At 35.2% G+C, this 24,736-nt stretch overlaps 1 protein-coding gene across 1 annotated transcript in view; it reads right to left on the bottom strand.

The window, feature by feature from the left end:
* LOC105519935 (cytochrome b5 reductase 4) overlaps window positions 1-24,736 on the bottom strand; it is a 104,447-nt gene that overhangs the window by 22,448 nt on the left and 57,263 nt on the right. Inside the window, exons 5-12 of the mRNA XM_011953486.1 lie at window positions 23,474-23,506; window positions 19,966-20,026; window positions 18,546-18,603; window positions 16,855-16,948; window positions 15,549-15,581; window positions 13,381-13,503; window positions 3,475-3,615; window positions 1,822-1,974 (exon numbers count right to left, since the gene is read on the bottom strand). Of these exons, the coding sequence (XP_011808876.1) occupies window positions 1,822-1,974; window positions 3,475-3,615; window positions 13,381-13,503; window positions 15,549-15,581; window positions 16,855-16,948; window positions 18,546-18,603; window positions 19,966-20,026; window positions 23,474-23,506 (696 nt within the window). The remainder of the gene's footprint in view (window positions 1-1,821; window positions 1,975-3,474; window positions 3,616-13,380; window positions 13,504-15,548; window positions 15,582-16,854; window positions 16,949-18,545; window positions 18,604-19,965; window positions 20,027-23,473; window positions 23,507-24,736) is intronic.

Raw genomic sequence — 24,736 nt, 5'->3', positions numbered from 1 at the left:
GTCAGTCCTTCTTTCACAAGGTGATAGTCACCTTCACTAGATTTGTAGGTATTCCAAAATACTTCAGGTTCAAATTCATATATAATATTTTGATTTACGTAACCAAGGAGGACTAATCATATCTCTTATGTGAAGTAGATATAATTAGCAGAATCATATCTACTACATTTCAGAAAGTAATGTAATTTTGTTTATTTCCAAATTTCAGTAATCCACTTCACTGATATCCCAAAATATTGCTAATGCTGCCTTGGAAAGAGGAACATTTTGCCATTAGGTAAAAAGCAGTGAAAAGAAAATACAGAAAAAGGAGCAAGAGACATCAAAAGGGAACAGAAGCAAGAGAAGTTTTTAAATCTTAATATATCTCATTATAGTTCTATTCTTTCAAAGTACCTTTACTGGCTGGGCACAGTGGCTCACACCTGTGATCCCAGCACTTTGGGAAGCCAAGGTGGGCCAATCACCTAAGGTTAGGAGTTCAAGACCAGCCTGGCCAACATAGTGAAAACTCATCTTTACTACTTAGTCAACATGGTGGTGTGTGCCTGTAATCCCAGCTACTTGGAAGGCTGAGGCAGAAGAATCACTGAACCCAGAAGGCAGAGGTTGCAGTGAGCTGAGATCAAGCCACTGCACTCCAGCCTGGGCGGCAGACCGTCTCAAAAATAAAACAAACAAACAAAAAAACAAAGTACATTTACTGACAGCCTATTATGTACCAACTGCCATGCCAGGTGTTGGAAATACAAAGATAAGACAATTTCTGCTCTTCAACTCAGTCTTCTAATTGAGGAATATATTTATTCTTATAATAGAATATAATAGAATATAATAGAGCTATGAATAAACTGTTGCTATTGGGGGTTTTAGGGGAGGAGGAGAGCTCCATAAAGTGATATTCTGTTTGGGTCTTTTTATTTATTATTATTATTATTTTTTTGAGAATCTCGCTCTGTTGCCCAAGCTGGAATACAGTGGCATGATCTTGGCTCACCGCAACCTCTGCCTCCCGGGTTTAAGTGATTCTTCTGTCTCAGCCTTCCAAGTAGTTGGGATTACAGATGCCCGCCACCATACCTGGCTAATTTTTGTATTTTTAGTAGAAACGGAGTTTCCCCATGTTGGCCAGGCTGGTCTCAAACTCCTGACCTCAAGTGATCTGCCTGCCTCAGCCTCCCAAAATGCTGGGATTACAGGCATGACCCACCACACCCAGCCCACGTTTGGGTCTTTTTTAAAAAGCACTTGACAGGTAAAGAAAAGGTTGATGGGCATCTTGGGTGTGGCAACTGCATGTACCTGTGAATGAGGATGACAAATCTGTGGAACTCTGAGTAGCACAAGTATTTTTGTATAGCAAGAGCTGAAGCTGGAGAGATTATCAATGTCTTTGTAGGTCATGCAGTATAGATAATGGGGACCCATCAGAGGTTTCAGAGCTGCAAAGCAGCTAGGGTCAATTGTGAGAAAACAGTTAGAAGCCAACAAAGATGTGATGAAAGCTTACTATAAGACAGTGGCCAAAGAGGTAGCTGAAAAAGCCATTGAGATGTATACTCAACAAAACTTAGTGGCTGACTGGACTGGGAGAGAGAAAGTGGGAAACAAGGCTGACTTGAGTTTCCAGATTGGATCAAGGATGAACAGTGATGCTGCAAATAATAAAAACAGGGAATATGGAGGAAGGCCATGCTGGGTGGGACAAAGAGAAGATGTTGAGTTAAAGATATTTGACAGACTCCTACATGGAGATAACGAGAGGGCAATCTGATCCAATCTAGAGCACAAATGAGGTTACAAAAATGTAAAAATACTAACCAATCTGAAGACGATCAAGCTCTGGTGTGAAGAGTCCAGTGTGATAGATTTTTATCAAAAAATAGATGTATTTATTGTTGGGAAGAACTGGTTCCTTGAACTCTGACAGCAAGGAACCAGATACAGGTGTATATGGCTTTACTATTTCTGTACCTAGAAAAAAAAAAATCACAGCAAAAAAATTAAACTCTAAAAATCCAAAAATCTCTTAATGAAGATGAAACATCCAAATTTTATGATACCATCAGTATATATTTAAAACTATATACCTAATGGGTATATAATTCTAATGATTTTTTTATATGTATATAGTATATATGTATATATACCCCAAGCCTATATATGCCGAAACAATTTTCACAAATCAATATTGTACCCATAATATAAACAATCTGTTTTTATTATGTATAGTTTAATTTAATAGAAATATACAGTAATAAGTTTAGACAACCATCTATTCCATCAGGAAATAAACTTTGTAATGGGCCACAACAAAAACCGCATCAAAAATTTACCATGGAGATGTAAAAAAAAGTATTTACCTTATAATTTTAATTATACACCAAATTTTAAAAAATGGTTACTGATGACCAGTGGGATCATTTAGGGGAGAAAAAGGAAGAAATTTCACTTTTTACTTTACATACTTTAAATTGTTTTAATATTTTAACATATTATATATTACTTTGGTAACTGAATAAAAAGAATGCTAATCCAGCTACTTCTAAGAAAACATTATTTTCTTAAAGAGTAAAATAAATAACTCATTTTATTTTAGGTAGCCAAATCCCAAAGAGAAGAATCATCACATGTTTGAAAGACCAAAAATTTTATGTATGGCTCCTTAATGTATACAAAATACATATATTAATTAAAATGCACTGGCAATAACTGGAGAAGATACTAGCTCTTGAATTAGGTAACCAGGCATTAGTGATGAAAAAGAGAAAACCAGCCATTAGTGATGAAAAACAGAAAACCTTAACAGTGCTTCATCATAATATATCATATCTACTAAGACCCAGCTGGTAACATTTTAGACAATTGCCGGAAACACTACAGCTGACAGGAGAATTTTACTGTTCGCACCTTCAAAAGGTAAAGAAAATGTTGGACATCAATAACAACGGTATTCAAAATAAGTGAGGTAAATTTAGGATAAAAATGAAAGAAAGAAGAATTCATATTTATACATTTATAGAGCTTCTGATACTGGTAGCACATAGAGTAAAATCATTTCCAATCATTCACTCATTTTAAATTTTATAGATTCAACTTCATAAATGATACAACCCTAAGTAGCTACTAAGAGACACCAGTATGAGCTTCTAGTAGTTGTCTTCACGGAGGACTATTTGTGCAGTCTCTCATCTCTTTCCTTTAGGGTTTTGTTAGTAATAAATTACAATGCTGGTGGAATCATCTGTCTAAACTACCGGCAATATCTTTGTTCCACATGACAGTATGGTACAGCTATAGTTCCAACATGTAGAACACGTTGCAGTCACAAACCTAGATTCTGACTATCACTAAATCTAGCTGCCTGGAAACATTTATTAATAACTTAAATGGTTGTTTTCTAGAGAGAATAGTACTGATTTTGAACTGCTTATAAAAGAAGAAAATGTGTCCCAAAGCCTCTATTCACCTTACCTGTAATAGGTAGCTTGAGGTAAACATGTTGCCCAATGGGCACTTGAAGATGAGTGCTTGGTGGCAGCATCAAACAGAAAAGCCTCGTATCATGAGTAACATTTTCCTTGGAAATTAACTGGCACTTTCTGTAGTACAAACCTAAAAAGTGATTCATTTTCTCTTATTGATTAATTAATAAGAAGTAATACTAAACCACTAACAGAAAGCACATACTCAGCTTCTGTTTTCTAGAAAGCTTCAACTTCACTAAAATGCCTATACATTTAAAAAATTAATCAATATTTTAAGGTAAATTTTTCCATTTTATTTCCTGAGATATCTGTTGACCAAGACCTGTAAATACTTCTGTAACTTGAAAGATGAACTTAATGAGTGTTATTTCCTCACATCTGTTATTATAGCATATTAAACCATTATGCTCTAAAAAAAAAAACCCTAATTTTATTTGATAATGAATAAGTTTACATTCTAAAGTCTTTTTTAAAAAAATTTTTTTTAAGAGATGGAGTTTCACTATGTTGCCCAGGCTGGTGTCGAACTTCTGGACTCAAGCAATCCACCCACCCTGGCTTCCCAAAGTGTTGAGATTACAGGCATGAGCCACTGTATATTCTAAAATCTTTTCTTACACAATGGAAAAGTCCTGAAGCTCAAGCCTTTAAGGCTTAACAACAGTAGCACTATTAAGCAATTTTAGAATATCTCTTTGACAAAGGCAAGAAGATAGACATTCTTATGTCTCTATGTTTGTATGTATGTATTTTATATATATGATTAGAGAACATTTTAACTGTCACAAAATGATTAAAATAAAAATTTTTATGCTTAAAGGTGTAGGTTTTGGTATCTGGAAGATTAATACAAGTGAAAAGTTGAAGATGGTAGGATTAGGATTATGGTACTAATACACAAATAGATAAAAGGAACCAAATGTTTTTATAAATACTAGAGGAATCTGAAATTAATATCCCAAGCTCAGAAAATATTGTTTGTATACAGAGCAAATAATACCATTTGAATTAGAAGAATTTATTATAGAAGTTCCGAAATAATTAAGATTTTCACTTGTAAATTCTCTTTGAACATAAATAGCATATCAGAATAATGTGAAGATATTAACTTTTTATTTCCTCTCTCAAAATAGTATTTACAGAGATGTAAAGGAATAAACCCTGATAATATATTTCTTATTCTAGTTACTCTCTTTTTTTAACCCAAAAATATTCAAGTAGGTGCAGAAATATTTTCTCTAGATCTTAGAAAGTGAAGAGCCAACAGCTAATAATCAACGCTTAGTGGAAAACTGAAATTCACATATAATCCTAAGAAATCATTTTAGTCACAAGTGAATCCAACTTCCCTTCTCCCTTTTGCTCCCCACAGATCAGTCACTCAATTTTCCACCTGCTATCATGGTAGCAGTAAGTATATAAGCTTAGACTACATCACTTTATGCAAAGACCCTGGAGTATCACTTGAGGTCACCTCACTCTAGTGCTAGGGCACAGGTTTGGACCAGATTATGGCTAAGAGTCCACCCTAAAGTTATCCTGGAAGGCCTAACAAGCACTGTCCTAACCAAAGGGTCAAAGGACATCGGCCCATGCACAAAGAGAAATGAAGGTGCAAATGATCTCTTTCTTTCTTTCTCCAGACCCTTTCCAGATCCCACAGTAAGAATACAACTAGAGACCCACACACTATATACATGTAAATATTTAACAGTTATAAGCCAGACAAATAACTGTCAAAGTATGTTCTATGCTGTATCTTGAAATATACAGCTTCACAAGGTCCTAGAAGGCTAGGTTCAAATTTGGGATTCTTAAACTCCTCAGAATATCAGTGAGATGGCAGAGGAATGAGACCTGCACTCCCACTGCCTGCCCCCATTGTCTTCTCATCCTTGGCTGTCTGACTCTGAGTAGGGGCTTAAATGGGTGTGGATACATTAACCCACAGGCTCAAGCTCATGCACTAGCTTTTCACATAAACAGCCCTGGCCACTCCTTGGATAGAAGCAGATTTGGGGTCATTTGGGCAGGGAATTCCATGATTCTAGATACCTAGAGGGTGAAGTTGAAAGAAAGAGGATGAGCTCCAGGTGGATACTTCGTGGTCTTGCAATACTCCTTACCTTGTGGGAGGGGTGTGGCTATGACTGGAGATAGTCACGTGGGGCTCTCCAAGTGTGGAACCCAGGGCAGGTGCCCTTCTTGCGAAGGTCTAAGGACCACAGTGTTGTTTTCTTCTAATAAAATCTAGTGCATATCATTTTGATAACTTTACAGCTAGATGAAAATGCTCACCTTCTGGACTGACAATTTCTACTCTAGTATTTGCTAGAAAAGTTTGCTATAGTAACTATGCAACTCTCCAACGATATTTAAAACACAAGGAAATACTGGGTTACAGTGATTTACTGACTTTCCTTGTTAGAGAGTTGACATAGCATTCTTGTTATTTAACACTGAGATAATTTCAACGTTTTACCCACAAAAGCCTGACTATAATTTCAAAAGAACATCCTAACTATAGGTTCCAAGAATTTTAAGAAAGTTTTCATCTTTCAATTGCATCAAGGAGAAAGATAGCACAGACAGATGGGAACTGCAGTATATAAGGAAAAAGTATAAAGCAGATGGCACTGACTACTTCAGTCTGCACAATGCCATTATTTAACTGTTGGCTTTTTGGCTTTCTAAGCACAGGTAATTATACTAAAAAATGAGAAACTGAAAATAAAGACAGTAAAACAAAACCAAGACAGAAACATTACTGCCCCAAATACCTAACTTATTTGAATTAAATACATACAATTAATATTGAGATACTCAAGGTAAGGCTGAAATACTGAGGATAATAAGACTATTTGAGCATACTTTTTTCTTAATGTTAAAAAGAAACTGTATTTTCCCTTTTAAAAAATAGCATTTCACAAGGCCAAAACAGAAAACACAGGTAAAGTCTTCAATGGGAGACAGAAGAGAAAGAGAAGAGTGCACTAGGAGTCCACACTGCCTTCAACTGGCTTCTCTTTCTTGCACTTTTGAAGCGCTTAGTTACTCTTACTTTCCCTGCTGGAAACAGAAGCTTATAGAAGTTAAAAAGCTTGTCCAACATCTCAGGGCATCTAGAAAAGATGGGGGATGGAGTAAGAAGCTATTAGGGTTTCTTGTCCCAACTCAGTAGGCCTTGTTTAAAAAGTTTGAGAACATGATTAGTAATTATTAGTAGCCAATCACTATAGACAAGTTGTGGATGCAATGAAAAAGCTCTCGAAGGAAATTTAAAGTCCAGTTACTTCAGTGAGCACACGAATGTTATGATAAGAAAGCAAAATAGCCTTATTGTTGATATGTAGAAAGTTTGAGTGGTCTGGATAGACGAAACCAGCCAGAACACTCCCTTAAGCCAAAAACCTGATCCACAGCAAGGTCCTAACTCTCTTCAATTCTAGGAGGGCTGAGAGAGGTGAGGAAGCTCTAAAAGAAAAGTCGGAAGCTAGAAGTTGGTTTATGAGGTTTAAAGAGAGAAGCTATCTTCATGACATATATCTCCACCAGAGTTCTTGGGTGACTAGGTGCACTGTCAATGAATGACAACAATTCGAAAGGAATCTTTTTTTTTCCACATAGTAAGTCTCAACAGTGGGCTTCAAATACAGAAGTTTCACCATTCTAGATGCCATTAAGAACATTTGAGATTTATGGGAGGCAGTCAAAATAGCAACATTAGCAGGAATTTGAAAGGTGATTCCAATTCCCACGGATGGCTCTGAAGGGTTCAAGACTTCAGTGGAGGAAGTAACTGCAGATGTGGTGGAAATACAGCAAGAGAACTAGAATTAGAAGTGGAGTCTGAAGATGTGACTGAATTGCTGCAATCTCATGATAAAACTTGGAACAGATGAGGAGTTGCTTCTTAGGGATGAGCAAAAAATGTGGGTTATTGAGAAGGAATCTACTCCTGGTAAAGATGTTGTGAAATGTTGTTGAAATGACAACAGACAATTTAGAATGATACATGAACTTAATTTCTGAAACAGCAACAGAGTTTGAGAGGACTGACTCCAATTTTGAAAGCAGTTCTACTGTGAATAAAATGCTATCAGAGAATCTTTTGTGAAAGAAAGGGTAATTGATGTGGGCAAACTTTATTTTTTCTTAAGAAATTGCCACAGCTAACCAAACCTTCAGCAACCACCACCCTCATAAGTCACCAATCATCAGCATCGAGGCAAGACTCTCCACCAGCAAAAAGATTATGATTCACTGAAGACTCAGATGATTGTTAGCATTTTTTAGCAATATATTATTTTTTAAATTAAGATGTGTAAGTTGTTGTTTAGACATAATGCTATTGCATACCTAACAGACTAAAGTATAATGTAAATATAACTTTTACATGCACTGGGAAACCAAAAAAATGGTGTGACTTGCTTTATTGTGATACTCCATTGCGATTGTCTGGAACCCAACCCATAACATCACCAACCTATGCCTGTGAGTGGCTGTTCACGTATCAAAATTGTGAGACCTTTTTTTTTTTTAATCTTGTTTCCTAAGACAATTGACTGGGTTATTTGTTGGCAAATCTTTAAAATTACCTTTGTTTGCTGATCCAAGACTCCACATTAAAGACAATTATCAATTAAGATAAAATGCTAATGTTACCTTGTGTATAGAAATAGCAATTCAATTATCTATCGATTTCTGACCCTTATTAGAGAAGTTCCTCAGCCATCTCTTTCTCTATTGCTTTCTCTCCCCCTGCCTCTTTCTCCCACATAACCCCCACAGCTACTCACTCATAATCTTCATTTCCGGGAAGAAAAAAATTAATTGGAAGCATCACACTTATAAATTATATTGGTTCAATTCATACAATTTAAAATATTGACCTACTACATTTGGACTGAAGGTAAAAATGAAAGTTTCTCTTCTCTGGTTGATGTTCTTTCTGATATATGAATCCTTCATGTAAGTATCTTCTAGATTTGACATGAGAAAACATTACATTAAAAGTTTTTCAACTTATATGCTTGTTTTCAAACAAATTCTTTTAGCTAAGAAAGTAGTAAGACACAGCCAGCATGCTATTGTCATGAAGTCAATAATTACAGCAATACATATTAAAAATCTAGGAACACATAATTGGCTATAAATCTTTAAGGCTACTCAAAGCAAGTTAATTATAATACTTTGCTGATGTAATCATTTGGCTTTGTTAGTGAATAAAATAACCTACAGTTTTTGTCATGATTTAAGGAGAAGAAAGGAGAAAGATGAAATTATCTTCGTTAATGCAGTGAAATAAACAAAAATATCTCCTAGACTCCAAGTCATTTTCCAAAGTGGAAAACCTTCACTGAAAAACACATTACAGCTCCAATTTCAACCAACAAAGCTAAACCTTTCTTTTTTTATGGTGGTTCAGGATTCAAGGAAAAATTTACAGCAGAAATAAAAGAATTTCTTGAGGAAAGCCTCAAGACATTACAGAGAATATTCGAATAATGGTTGTTCTAACTAGTTATTTCCAAATGGAGGTCAGCCCAGGTTCTCAGTATCATTTATTTCTTCGACTTGGCTTTTACCTGGTTTGCTATGATTTTTCAATCACTAGATAAGAAAGAAAATTTCAGGGAAAGAGATTTCACCCCAAAAATACCTTTTCATTTCCATTGTCCCTTATCTATTCTTTTCTGATCTGCTATATCCCCCAAAATACCTTTTCATTTCCATTGTCCCTTATCTATTCTTTTCCGATCTGCTATATCACACTATCATTTCTCTATGTCCTCTCTCCTTACCTAATACCAAAAAATTCAGACCTCTTGCTCTGATAAAATTAACCTACTAGAACTTTCCTGCATGCCACTTATATTTTTCTCTCTCTACATCCAGCAAAATGCCTGGCATAATATGCAACCAGTAATGACCTGTAGCTCTACCTGGAAAGTCCAAAATAGTTTTTGTTTTGTTTTTTTCTGAAAGCCATGGACCTCACTTTGAAAATACTGCTTCAAATTCACTTCCTTGAGGCAGTCATTCAAGGCCAAATTCATCTGTGTCTATTCACTTGGGGCTACCACAAAACATGTTTAGTTTGTACTGTATAACTTGTCCTTGTCAGCCTATTTCCTTATAAAAGTGTTCTTCAATTTCATGTTTGCTTATTTTCTATCTTCCACCTGGGAAACTAAATTTCCCATACTCTTTGTTTCATTCCACAGTGCCTAAAACAGTCTTCCACACACAAGATGTACTCAAAATAAGGCTGCCTCATACTTTTCTGAAAATTATCTACAAATATATTTTCATAAGTGTGAATTAAAAAGAAATACTGGTCTGTGTCCCTGGTTCCTGACACACAACTCCTAAAATCCTGTGAACAGAGACACTAAAAGAAACTTCTGTTCTAATATTTGGTCTTTAACCCTGGTTCCTGACACTGAGCTCCTAAAACTTTTTGTAATTTCCTAAGTACTATAAGTGTCTTAACAGAATTCCTAAATCCCTGCAATTTCCTGGGTGATAGGAGCATCTTTCGTTCTAATGGGGAGACTTTTGATAGGCTCCTGGATAGCCTCAAGATGGGACCTGTCTGCCTGGGAAACCAACCATGTGATTAAAGGATTGGAACCTGCAGCCCCCTTCCTAGACCTCTGAGGACAGGGCAGGCTGAAAGTTAAGCTGCTCACCAATGGTCAATGATGTAGTCAATCACACCTACATAATAAAACCCCCATAAAAACCCAAAATGACACGTTTTGAAAAGCTTGTGGAAAGCTGAACACATGAAAATGTTTGGAGGATGATGCAATCACTGAGGTCATGGAAGCTCTGTGCCCCTTTTCACATATTTGCCCTATGCATTTCTTCCATCCAGTTATTTACCTGTATCCTTTGTAATATCCTTTATAGTAAAATGATAAACTCACACGTTTCACTGAGTTTTGTGAGCCATCCTAGCACATTTTTGAACCCAAGAAGGAGGTTGTGACAACACTGATTTATAGGTGGCTGGTCAAAAGCATAGGTCACAACCTGGAATTTGCAACTGGCATGTGTAGTAGGGGGCAGTCTTGTGGGACTAAGCCCTTAACCTGTGGGGTCTGCCCTAAACTCCAGGATGTATCAGACTTGAGTTAAATTGTAGGACAGACAGTTGGAATTGCTGTAGAATTGGTTGTTGGTGAGAAGAAATTTCACATTGTAGTGTTCTGAGTGGAGCAGTAAGACTAGGAAAAAGTTTGTTTTTTCTATCTCATGCAATGAATTATATACGATAATTTTATATATTTAAAGAAGATAAACTGAATACATGCAGTTAGTTCCTTCCGAATCCCCTAAAATAACAACAAAAAGGGTTTTTGCATGTGTGTTTGATTTTTAAGGCATAAGCCCACACAGACAGAAAGAATGGAAATTAGAGACAAAGGCAACAAACTTTAGGAGCTGACAAGGCAGAGAGAACACTGGTAAATGACTCAACAGACTGAAGATAGCTGAATGCTAAGCCAGAAGTGTAGAAAGCCAAGAACCAACACGCTTATAATACAAAATTCCTTTAAGGCTCAGAAACTGGCAGGACTAAGTATCTCTGGCATCAGAGTCAAGAATTAAAATTACTTTCTCAATACAAGTTCATTTAAGAAGCTTGGATAGGTCTTCCCATCCCCTTGAAGTGCTCCCTACTTAGCACAGTCACATGACTGACACTTCCCCACATCAGCAAAATATAAGAAGTTTGCGCTCTAGAGGGTAAACAAGGGGTCTCCGGATTGGGTCTATGCTATAGACTGAATTGTGTCCCCTCGCCAAATACATATGTTGAAATCATAACCCCCAATACCTCAGAATGTGACGATATTTGGAAATGGGGTCTTCATTTAAAAGGTAATTAAGTTGGTTCTAATTCATTGTGACTGGTATTTTTATAAAGAGAGGACATTAGGACACAGACACACAGAAGGAAGACCATCTAAAGAAACAGGAAAAAAGGAGGCCATCTACAAACTAAGGGAAGAAGTCTCAGAAGAGACTAACTCTGCCAAAGACACTCAGTCTGTAGTAGTTTGTTACTGCGGTCCTAGCAAACTAATACCATGTTCTAAGAAAAAAAAAAAAAAAAGAAAAAAAAAAAGAAAATTAAGTGACGCTTACAGATATACCAGAAGCTAGGCCCAGCCTTCTTTCCCACATGGCTTCTGAAATGCTGGGTACAAGGTAGGAGATTGTTCACTCTAGGGACTCTTGGCATTGGACTTTTCCCAAAGAAATGTTCCAGCCATATAGTGAATATAACCGTTGACAAGCCACACCCACATGCACAGTTTCCAATTAGTTTTACAGTCCTACCCTGAAATATGAGCAGATAGTAAAAGATTAGGAAACATTCAAAGAAAGCATTTAATATTAAAGACACCATAACAAACAAAAAACAATGAACCTAAGGGACACAGAAGTTATACAGTGAGAAGAAAACATTACCAGTGATTCTGTAAAAGATAAGCTAATAAGAATAGGATGCTAAAACAAAGGAAAAGAAATCAAAGGAGTTACAGAAGTTAAAAATATGAGTAGAAATGAGTAACTCAACAGAAGAGCTAGAAGACACAGCTGAAGACATCTCCCAGAAAGTAGAACAAAAGGACAAAACTGAAAATAAGAGAGAAAAGATAAGATAATTAGAAGACTAGTTAAGGAAGTTCAATATGTAGAAAGTAAAACAGACCATGGGGAGAAGTAAAACCAATAATAGTTTCCAAGAACTGAAGGTCATACGTTTCCATATTGAAAAGATTAGTACAAAAAATGTATGTCCAGTAAGAAGGATAAAGAATCATCCATGTTCTGGCACATCATTGTGAAAGTCCAAAACACTTAGAACAAGGAGTAAATACTAACAATTTCCAAAGAGAAAATATAGGATATGTTCATTTTGCAAAATATCATCAAGTAGAGCACTTCTAATATGCACCCTTTTCTATATATATGTTAAACTTAGATAAAAAGCTTTTTAAAAATGAAAAGAAATAAATGGTACCATCTTTTAGAAAAGATATGGTTTGGATCTGTGTCCCCATTCAAATCTTAGGTTGAATTGTAATCCCCAGTGTTGGAGGCAGGGCCTAGTTGGAGGTGACTGGAGCATGGGGGCAGATCCTTCATGAATGGTTTAGGAACACCCTCTTGGTGGTGTCCTCATGACAGAGTTCACACAAGATCTGGTTGTTTAAAAGTGTGTAGCACGTCCCCCATCTCTCTCCTCTTCCTTCTCCAGCCATGTAAGATGTGCCTGTTTTCCCTTCACCTTCTGCTACGATTGTAAGTTTCCTGAGTCCTTCCCAGAAACCAAGCAAATGCCAGCACCATGCTTCCTGTACAGCCTGTGGAACTGTGAGTCAATTAACCTCTTTTCTTTATAAATTATCCAGTCTCAGGCATTTCTTTAAAGCAATGGGAAAAGAGACTAATACAAGAAGTAAACTGAGAAACTAGTTTAATTAAGAAGAAAAATAGTAAACATATCTTCCTCAGTAGGAAAAATTTCAAGCAGACATACAAAGCATAAACTTAAACTTGTTTTTGTATCTTTTACAAAAGGGGACCTGAAAGAGTAAATGGTTGATCAACAGTCTAAGCACAAGTGGGCTTCTCCATTCAGGGATCATTATGTAATGACTTTACTACGCCTACACATTAGATAGTAGAGTCTGAAATTTACTTCTATGGGAAAAAAAAGCAGGACAACAGACACAATGTCCCTTTCCAACTTCCTAGAGGTAGATACAAGGGTCCTTCAGCTTATTTCAAAGCAGCCTTCCAAACTCTGGTACATCTGTACAACAATTTCATGAATGTGAAATTAACATAACAAAAGAACACAGCATACCTGTATCTTTCCTTGGAATAAGTGAATTATGATTCTCCAGGGGATGGCCAAGAGAGTCCCAAGAAGTATTCTCTTTTTTTTTTAGAACAATCTCTATTTTTCCCACACTCTCAACAACCCGCACTAAAAAGAAGATAAATTCCATTTGTATTCATCGATACTAAATATAAGATTTTATTTTAAAACCAGTATTTCTCAAATAGTACAAGTATCCTGATCTAATATGAATGGTACTGATTATCAATGGGATAAATAAGATTCTGTTTACATATTCAGTCACAATCATAATTGTTTATGCTTTATATGCTTTAATTTACTTTATTAATAGATTCAGATTAACTTCTTTCAAACTAATTTATTAAGGGTCAAACTACTATGTGTTGCTGGTTTTCATACAAGCTCAAATATAGCCATGGCAACTAACTGACATAAAGCTTAAAAAAAAATAAAAAATAAAAAAAATTAAAAAAAAAAAAAGCTGAGATGTACAAATTAGTATCGAATGCCCCCACAAAAGCAAATTTAATTTGTTTTTTAACATTCCTTAGTCAGAATCTGAAGGATTCTTATGAGTAAATTCAGTAGACTAATACTGAGTCTAATAAACACAAGAAGAGCCTCATGAGAATGAGGTCCTAGTAAATACAGAGTAAATTGATAAAGTGCATGTGAATCTTTAATAAAAATATTTTAGATTGCCTTTTTATTTATTGAATAATTAAAATGTTTATAATATATGGGTATAATAATAAAATACATGCTTTCATATGCTGATTTAAATTTTATGAATTGAACATGCTTTTAAAGATTTAAAGCATATTTAATTTTTCTTCAGAAACAATGTTCTGCTCTCCCCCACTGTGAACACAAAACCCAGTAACAATTTAACAACTTTTAAAGATAGACGGGTCAAATGAATTCAATTTGATGAGCACTGATTTGAAGCTTAACCAAAATAAAAACATGGTCTTTGTCTTTAAAGAGCCTGATTTATATAATTTACAGAGCCTATAATGATATATGGAAAAGAGGAAACATTGGACCAGCATAAGGTACCATGACAGTACTTGAAAACAAGAAAACACCATTCTATAATGAGTCTTCTATTATTAAATAGCTGTGTAAAACCTACGCTGCATGTTTATATGTAGCAATATTCATAATTTAGTATGCTCTTTATTAAACATTTAAATATATAGATGAAGGAAAAATTTTGCTAATATAGTATATTTCTTTTTTCTTTTTTTTTTGAGATGGAGTCTCGCTCTAGCCCAGGCTGGACTGCAGTGGCACAATCTCGGCTTACTGCAAGCTCTGCCTCCTGGGTTCACACCATTCCCCTACCTCAGCCTCCTGAGTAGCTGGGGCCACAGGTGCCTGCCACCATGCCCGGCTAATTTTTTAGATTTTTAGTAGAGATGGGGTTTCATCGTGTTAGCCAGAATGGTCTCGATCTCCTGACCTCGTGATTCTTGGCCATATAGTATATTTCTACAAGCTGCATGTCAGGAGTAGGGCAGATATGAGGAAAGAAGAATAAAAAGGAGACAGAATGTGTTTTTTTGTTTTGTTTTGTTTTTGTTTTTTTTAAGGAGAAAAAAAAGAAAGGTTAAAGAGATAAAAAAGATTAAGGGGGGCCAGCCAGGGCAACATGGTGAAACCCCGTCTCTCCAAAAAAAAATTAGCCAGCTGTGGTGGTGTGTGTGCACTGTGATCTCAACTACTCAGGAGGTTGAGGTGGGAGGATCACTTGAGCCTGGGAGGCAGAGGTTGCAGTGAGCCAAGATCGCACTGTTGTTGTCCAGCCTGGTTTACAAAGTGAGACCCTGTCTCACACACAAAAAAGGAATAAGGGGGAAGAAAAAATAGGAAAAAACCTGAAACCAGAGGGAGGGGAATATTTAAAAATTAATGTATTTGTATCTGTACAACAAACCCCCATGACACACATTTACCTATGTAACAAACTTGCACATCCTGCACTTATATCCCAGAACTTAAAAGTTTAAAAAAAAAGAGAAAAACATCATATCTTTGTTTTGCAACATGAAAATACACATATGAAAAATGAAACACATGCTAAGTTTTCAATTTTTTCTTCTCTCTCTCTCTCTGTAGGTATGTGTATATGCACATATATACATAATTTTTGGGTTTTGGTAGCTTACCAGAAAAATCTTCCTGAACCTCATGGCTTAGCTCTAGGACAGACAAATTTATTTAGTTAAAATAGAACTTCAATTCATACAGTTTTTGAACACCACATGTCATTTAAATGGCTCTTTTATGAATTATTTCAAATCCCTCAAGATAAATAAAACATGTTCTGAGAGACTCAAACAAAGAAATTGTACACAATCAAAATGAAGACTCAAATTATTTAAATATATGTATTTTCAATTGTTTCATTTTTCTCCCTTTTAACTAAAGAGCAAATACTCAATTGCCCACAAGTGGGTAACCCACACTAGTCCAAGCATGGATGGTTCCAGACTGAGAATCCTACAAACCAAGAGAGGCGCAGGCTAGGGAGAGGCATCACCTAAAGCACGCAAGCCCCAGAGTGTGTGAGTGTGTGTGTGTGTGTGTGTGTGTGTACACAGGCCAGGTCTGGGGCTAGCTTACCTTTTCTTATTGTTCTCCAAAGTTGACTATCCATTCAGTTATTGAAAAAAATCTTACTGAGCATCTACATGTGACAGGTATTTTCTAGGTATTATGGACACAACAGTTAATAAGACAGAAAAATTTCTGCCCCTATGGAACTTATATTCCAGAAGGGGGAGATGCAAGAAATATGCTTACAAATGTCTGCTATACATTTCACTGTGTTCATACGGTTATCTAGAATTTACAATTTTGCATTATTTCAGTCCTTTCAATGCAATATTGGCACCTGAGAGTTTCATATTTTTAACTGTGGAATTCTTAGTTTTTTAAAATATGTGTGCTAGTGTAGGGTTCCCTGGTTTCTACCACTTTTTTCTCTGTCCTGATAAAAAAAATACAAAGTTGGTCTTTCGCCATGAAGGGATGGATAGCTAGAAGACACAATACAAATTTGTAGTCCAGGCTGCTTTGCTGCAGTCACGGACTTCCTGTGGCAGAGCTGGTAAGGAACAGGCCAGTGGAACGGGCCATCTAGTGAAGGACAGTCAGTAGGACATGCGACCAATGAGTCTTGGAAGACTTCTTGTAGATGTCAAGTATGAGAGATTTTACAAAGCTGGGCCAACAAATATTTTATATTATTGATTTTGATTGCATCTAATTGCTTAAACTTGGAAAGGTGAGGTCATACCGCCACTGCTAGTACTTTTATTAGTGTAAAGAAATTACAGGAAAAAAACTGATCAAAAATGACTAACCAAAATGGTAACAGCAGATAAAATATTACAGTTACCTAGACTGTAGACCAAATTATTGCCATATTTAAAGAAAACCAGAGCTCTTTCCATTAATAATAATACTCACCAATATGTATAAGATATAAACAATCCTTAATAATTGTTTCTGCTCTAAAGGAATCATCCTGATGATCAACTATTATTGAGTCTAAATTGATGTCCTTAAACAGAAAGAAAAAATAGAAAGATTAGAAAGTAAAAATTTCCCCCAAACTTCTACAACTATACTTTTAAGGTGCTCTGTGGTAGTTCATATGGTGCTTCTTTATTGAACCTCCAAGCTAAACAAATGTGACTACTGTTTTTCTCCCTTACAATGAAGTTCTTCTCCTTCAATGGACATATCAAAATTTCAATTACTACCTATTTGTCTCTGTTTAATATCTACCTTACCCACTCATCTCTAAGCTCTAAGGTTAAAGGACCATCTTTAGAACACTGTTTGGTATCTAGTAGGTGCTCAATAAATATTTTTTGAATAAGCAATATGGAATCCCCCCACCCCCTAAAAAATAACAATCAGAGCAGAAACCAACATATTTTTGTTCATCTTTATCTTTTCTGTAATGTATGATCCTGGGCAAATTACATAACCTCTTGACCTTAGCTTATAAAAAAAAATCAATTCACTAACATATTTTTAGGTGTCTCTAACTTCTACATAGCCTTGGTGTAAGCTATGTATTATTTATATTATTCACTGAATACATTATTCCACAAGGAAACCTTTTCTTTTCCCTTAGCCATCCATCCTCTCTGTCCCATTGATATTACCAATGCAAGTGGACCTTCCTAGAGCCTGTGCTCTGGGTTTTGAACTGTGTGATGAAAAGACAATATCAAGAGAGAGTGGAAAACAGGGTAAGTAGTGCCTCTGGCCCTCTTGGCTCTTTCCAGGCAGAGGCTGGTCAATCTTGCAGAATGGTCAAATCATGCTGCAAGAGTCAAAAGAACCCACTGGTTCAGACATGGTTCTGCTACTACAGAAGTAGCATGAATTCTCAAAAATTCCTAGCTGCCAGAACTTGTCTTTAAATCTACATATCCCTCAAAGTGTGGGAACCTCAACAGTTGCTGGAGGATGTGCTTGGAGATATTTTAAATTGTCTGCATACTTATCTGATTTTCCAGCTGGACTGTAAGCCTTTTTGAAAGTCAGGTCTCTAAGTATCTGGTCTATCATTAGATCCCTGATATCTAAGGCTGTGTTCTACATGAAACAGGTTATAAATACTTAGCGAATGAACTATCTCCCTAACTTTAGTTTCAATGGTGAATGAATTACCTCCCTAACTTCAGTTTCAAGTGGGGATCCGAACATCATTAGTGGTTTAAACATACTAAGCCACAGCCACAGCAAAATACCTTCTCCAATCCCAGTTTATGTCTAGGAAATTTGTTCTTATGGTGAAGTTAACTGAGATTCATTTTTTGTTATCCATACTTTACACACACACACAGAAAAACACATAAAATACTTTCTACTCCGATTTTTAAGAGGCTATAGGAATGGCTGTTAAGAGCAGATGCTCTGGAACCAGACTGCCTGAGTTCCAAATGCCAGATTTGCCACTCACACGGGTGAACTACTTAATCTTTTCTTTGTTTCCTCTTCTGTACAAAAGGGATAACAATACTATCTACCTCAAAGAATTGTAATGAGAAGTAAATAATATAAAAAAGTGTTTAGAAAAACACCTGGTACATAAAATTAACATTTATTATTTACTTCTTTTCTGATTTAAAAGACATATTTACCTTCTGTTTAGTATATATGGCAATGGTGACTAAAGAGTTTGTTTGGAACCAATCATAGCTGTAAAATATAAAGAAAAGGATGAATAATTATATTGACAATCATGTGCATTAACACATATTAATCATTAAATGTTTAAAATTTATAGTGAGACATATCTGTATTTCTCTAGGTTAAGCTTTTTTTCTAAACAAACAGTGGTCTCACCATGTTCCATTCTTCATTATACAGCTGACAACTATTTCTAAATTTAAAATATCTATACTTTCATGTATTCCCACTGGAATAAAAACAAAATAATGTCAACAAGACATTTTTTATAAAGGTTACACATCTCTTTACTAAAATCTTTTATCAGAGCAAAATCAAAACAACGTATTTTGTTAAAGAGCATGAAAAAATGTACGTGTTTATTATCTTCATTTCTCCCTGTCACAAATATCTTAGTACTGAAGAACTGAACTCATCAAGGTTGTTTAATGGGTCCACAGTAAAACTTAAAGTAAAACTAAGTCTTCTGTTTAGTTATAGCTATTGATCAAATTGATACTCTTTTTGGATTTATCACCTATATAGGCGAATCTACAGGGAGCATCCTTAGTCCCTAATTTAAAATTTTATATCAAATAATTTAACAAATATAGCAGGATGTTGACATTAGAATAATACAGACTGGTGGTGTGGAGAAAAGGGATAAGAGAAAGAACTACAGAGAACACACCTGAAGGCATTTTAAGTGTCATTAACAAAATATATGTGTATTGCTTAAGTTACTATTAACTGTTTAAGACAACTGTTGGGCAATACATTCTGAAAAATTCCCATTAAAAATTGATAAAAACGAACTAGATATATAGAAAAAGAATATTTAAATACATAATGGCATGGTCATATGATGGAATGAAGAGAAAAAATGCTTTCACAGAATATTTAATGGCATAGAAACATGCTCATAGAATATACTGTCATATCAATATTATAAAAATAGAATAATATGGAAGTAGGTATTATATTAATCTAACTGGAAAATATAAATAATAGTATATAACTAAGGATGGTGAGATTACAACTGATTTTATCACTTCCTTTTGTATTTCTCTATATTTTCTAAGTTTCCTACCATTAATGTATTTTTTTATAATCAGAAAAATATTTTAAAATAGTTTTTTAAAGTACTGGTGTTTAAAATGGATCAAACTTTAGTTATATTTAAAATTCACATTTATGGAACAGCTCATTCTCCAACAACATCTCCAACGTCTAATAAACAGCTCATTCTCCAACAACATTACAGTTCTCATGTCAAAGATGCATGACTAACAGTAAGCAATAAATCAAACCCAGAGCTACTTTATTTTTTAAATGTGTACATTTTTGTATATAATTGATTTAACTTTGAAAATTTTCAATAAGAATGCATACCTTGGATAACTAGGACCTTCTTTGGCAAGTGTATCTGTCACTTGGCTCTTGGGAAGCATGCCTTTACAAAGAAAGATAGCTATAGTTCATCTACAAAGTATTTTTAATATTTTGTCTTTTTAGTTAACATCTTATTGAAATACCACATATATTCATAGAAGGATACAAATCACAAATGTACTACTCAATATATTTTCACTTGATCTTAGCCAGAAGGCCGAGATAAAGCAAAACACACCCTTGCAGTCTGCACTCTCTTCACGCTCCCTTTTCAGTCACCACCCCTGCCTCAAGAGTAACATGTATTCTGACTACTAACACCATGGTTAGTATTTGCCTGTGTTTGATCTTTATATAAGTAGAATGATATGTTCTCTTTTAGTCTGGCTTTTTGTCCAATATTGCAGACATTACAGTTCTTATGTGAAATAAGCATGATTGATAATAAGCAATAAATCAAATCTAGGCTTTCCGAAATTTTATCCATGCTACTGAATTCATCAGTAGCTTGGTCCTTATTGTAACTGAGTAGTAATACATTATATGAATAATTCACAATTTATTCATTCTTCTGTTGATGAACATTCAGGTTGTTTCCAGTTTGGAGCTATTATACACAGTGTTGATATAAATATTCTTTTACAGGTACATGTATATTCTTAAAGAACACATACCTACACTTTTGGTTACTATGAAGGGTGTTTGTATGTTTAGCTTTAGAAGATACTACTGAGCAGCTTTTCTAAGTGGTTGTACCAGCTGCTCCACAATCTCAACAACATGTGGCTTCTATCTTTTCCATTTTACTCACTCTTGTGGGTATGTATCCTTGTGGGTATGCACACCTACAAAATGCATCTTGGGTGTATGATGCAGTTTAAAAGCCCATTAAAGCTATGGTTTTTTAAGTCATTTCAGAAAACTGAGACATGGAAGAACTCAAGATATTGCAAACATTATTTCCCTCCTACAACAGGAGTGCATTGTTTGTATATAGTAAGATTTAGTTTGGAAAAAAGAAGTACTGCTGCTACCTGACTTTTGAAAATCATTGCATCAATTATATTACTATTTCTCAAACTATACAGGAACAAAAATTAATGGTTAGTATCTGCTGAATCTTGGGTGCACAAATTAGAAATCATAGTATTTTATATAAATTTAAGAGTTGCAAGATACCTTTGGGACAAGACAGTTTAGAGATTTTCAAGATTCTTTTTAGACACAAACCTTCAAGACAAGCTCAAGTGCAAGCAAGATGTAAAACAGTCATATTTTTCTGAACAGGCTGATGGTGAGCCCTGAGTCCAGGCCTCACTCATTCAGCTTCCATTTCTTCCCACATAACTCTGCAGAATACTATTTTCAGATAAACAGGAAGCCTCAGAGATGTAACAACAAGGTCAGAGTTGTCAACTAATAATTAGCAGTGGGCACTAAAAGAAGAGTGCTCTACTACAAAACCACGGGTAAAACAAAAGAGGACTACAAGAATTAAACGTATTTTTTTTCTAATATGTTAAAAGCAAGACAAAATAATCTTATTAAATTAAGAAGCACTGAAAGATTTCATTAAGAGATTAATGTTGTTTCTCTTTTGGAAGTCTCTTAGGTATATAAATAAAAATCAAAAGCATCAAAATCTAACAATTTCTGTAAGAAAATGTTATAAACAGAATTCATAAATTGTAAGTCAATACTGATCTTGTATGATCTAATTAGGACCAGAAAATCTATAATTAAGCTCAGCGCCAGTACTGCGATTTTATGCAAGACACTATTTCCTCTTCCTCAAATTGGAACTATTAATAGCAATGAAATGCTCCCTGCAATCTCATGGGTGAGCAAATGAGACAATAATCAAATATTCTAAAAAACGATTTAGTATCATTAAGATATATCTTATTAAAACAGAATAATAAGTCATGGAATGTGTCTTAATTTAAAACTAAAAAAAAAAAAAACCCTCAAACTTTATATAATATTATTTTGAGTAAGTTGAAAGAATGGGGGTGAATGCGTAGTGAAATAAAATAATTAAGTAATGCAAGGTGGACCGAATGCATGTTCTCCCTTCCATAAGTGTTGCTGATTGAATGCTGTCAATCTGAAGGGATCGGGTCTCTAGTGGAATAGGAAAGTAGTCCAACCCATTCAGTACTTTAAGCAGCTATTGGAATAGTAACATAGAATGCAGGCAGATCACATTTGCAAATACAGAGACTTATCACACAGACTTAAATGAGCCGCAGCTAATAAATATAGATAGATAGATATGTTCCCGTCTTACAGGGTCCAGGTCACAAGAGGTAACAGAGCTAACCACATCACTTGTGGAGTGCTATATTCCATACTTAATGCCACCTTTTACTGATAAATTAGTCAAATGCAGTGCATCCAAAGAAGACAACAGAAAAGTAAAGGTTCTGGAAGCCATATGTGGTGGAAAGGAAATGCCTAGTCTATCAGTAATCAATCATTAAGCAATGGTTGCTTTTGTAGTGTCACAGAAGAGTCAATCAGCAGATGAAACCAAAGATCACTCCCTCATTTAATGGAGTGTTATATTATGAACAGCTTCAGGTACTATACATTGCATAAGTTAGTCCACAATATAGACTATCTCCTCCAGTTAACAAAGAAAAAGGTAACTCATCTGGCAATCTAGCTTGTTAGTTGAATTTCTGTAACTTTCTTTTGCAAACGAAAGAAAAAAATGTTTCTAAATGTACATCAATATAGTTCAGTCAGAGTTAGCACTGTGCATTTTATGTCAGTAGTGACCATCATGCCAAACTTCTTTGTGGGGGACAGGAAGTGTCAGTCATTATTTGCAAGTCATCCAGAATGGCTGGATGTACCACTCAGTTCAGAAAATTGTAGAGTAATAAACTATTTGGCATGTGTATGCAAACATTGAAGGTGAGCTCACACCTAAGAAAACTGACTTGTTTTGTCTTGTTTCTGAGGATGAAACTCCTAATTGCTACAAGTATTCAAGCTGAGGGAAGATAACATGTAAGAGTAATGGCTGGAAAAAGGAGCCTATAAAACCCTACAAAAGACTCTTAAGTTTGGGCCAGTAATGCTATCTTCCACACTTAAAAAAAAATTTAGACTGGGCATGGTGGCTCACGCCTGTAATCTCAGCACTCTGGGAGGTCGAGGTAGGTGGATCACGAGGTCAGGAGTTCGAGATCAGCCTGACAAACATGGTGAAACCCTATCTCTACTAAAAATACAAAAATTAGCCGGGTGTGTGGTGTGCACCTGTAATCCCAGCTACTCAGGACACTGAGGCAGGAGAATTGCTTGAACCCGGGAGGCAGAGGTTGCAGTGAGCAGAGATGGCGCCATTGTACTCCAGCCTGGGTGACAAAGCAAGACTCCATCTCAAAAAAAAAAAAAAAAAAAAAAAAAAAATCTAAATGCCCCAGACAATTCTGTGAACCAATACTGTTCATAAGCATGTGAATACAATTCATTTATTATAAATTTATAGACTTACCATTTAAGACTTTCTTTTCTTCCTCACGATAGTCTGTATAGCAATTTAGAAAAAAAAAGTCAAATAAGAATACTTCAATGTCAAAGAGAACATCAGTCCACATTACTGATTTCAAGATAACAGTCCTTTTTTGAAGGGCTTTCTTCTAACGTCTGAGGAGAGAAACAGGTTCATATAGAAATGGCCTTTGTTTTAAATAAGTAAGTTTCATCTCTGAAGACTGCCAGACTATATTTCTCCAGATGTTTGGCTCTCATTTCATTTGGATTTTTTCTAATTCTTTGGTCACCTTTTTTTTAACATCTTGGTTAATTTCTATACAGAGCATATGTAAATGCCAGGTTTCATCCAGGTTATCATATTTTAAATCAGTACAAGTTAATCAGAATTTATTAGATTATATGTTATAAATGAAACATGCACATTAACAACTCAAAGAAAGATGTCTTCTTATCTTTCCCTTTTACTGAGTTCAACGCGTAAAATGATCATTATTACAAGTTTAAAATATGTTCAGATTTTTGTATGTATACCCAATGCAATTATTAGTGTTACAAACCCAGAAAAAAAATTAACAGGTATTTTCTCTCAGGATGGCAGCCAACTCACAAAGCTATGTTATATTCTAATAACTGCAAGTGCTATACCATTATGGTCAAAATAAACACCTCAGCAAGTTGTCAAAATTTTTTTAAAAATGGGTTAGGCTAACAAAAAATATTCAAATAGTCAAACTGAAAGACATCATTTCTTAAGCTGACATCACCTTGTTTTATACAAAAAGAAACTAACATATCTAACATCAAAGATTTCAAATTTTTTATGTTCCAATATTTAATCACCAGAAATTCCATAATTAACTCCATTTCACTCATCCATCCCAAAATAATAATCATTAAGGAAGCCAAATGACTATCCTTTTCCTTTTCCTCATTTTACCAAAGTAATTTTACAGCTGAAAGGAATTTTAACAACATACAGCAAATTATCACCTGATCTACTAATAAAGGCTGAAAATCAGGGGTCAAAGGACTTGAATGAAATCCACCACTCCAGCAAAAAAGCCAAAATTACATTTGTCTCCCCTGAAACACTGTCTTATTTTTCTTTGCAATCCAGGAGTTAATATTTCCTAAAAAGATAGCAGGCCTAAAAACCATTTAAACTATACTTCAAAATGAGTTTTGTTTATCAACTGCTAGATACAAATCTGGCCATTACAGTTTGCAAAGGATCACTGATGTCACTGCTTGGTCCTGTACT

Source organism: Colobus angolensis, unplaced genomic scaffold, assembly GCF_000951035.1.
Source record: "Colobus angolensis palliatus isolate OR3802 unplaced genomic scaffold, Cang.pa_1.0 Scaffold362, whole genome shotgun sequence".
Classification (NCBI taxonomy): domain Eukaryota; kingdom Metazoa; phylum Chordata; class Mammalia; order Primates; family Cercopithecidae; genus Colobus; species Colobus angolensis.
The sequence above is the reverse complement of the archived record's forward strand: the minus strand, read 5'-3'. Positions and strand labels throughout refer to the sequence as shown.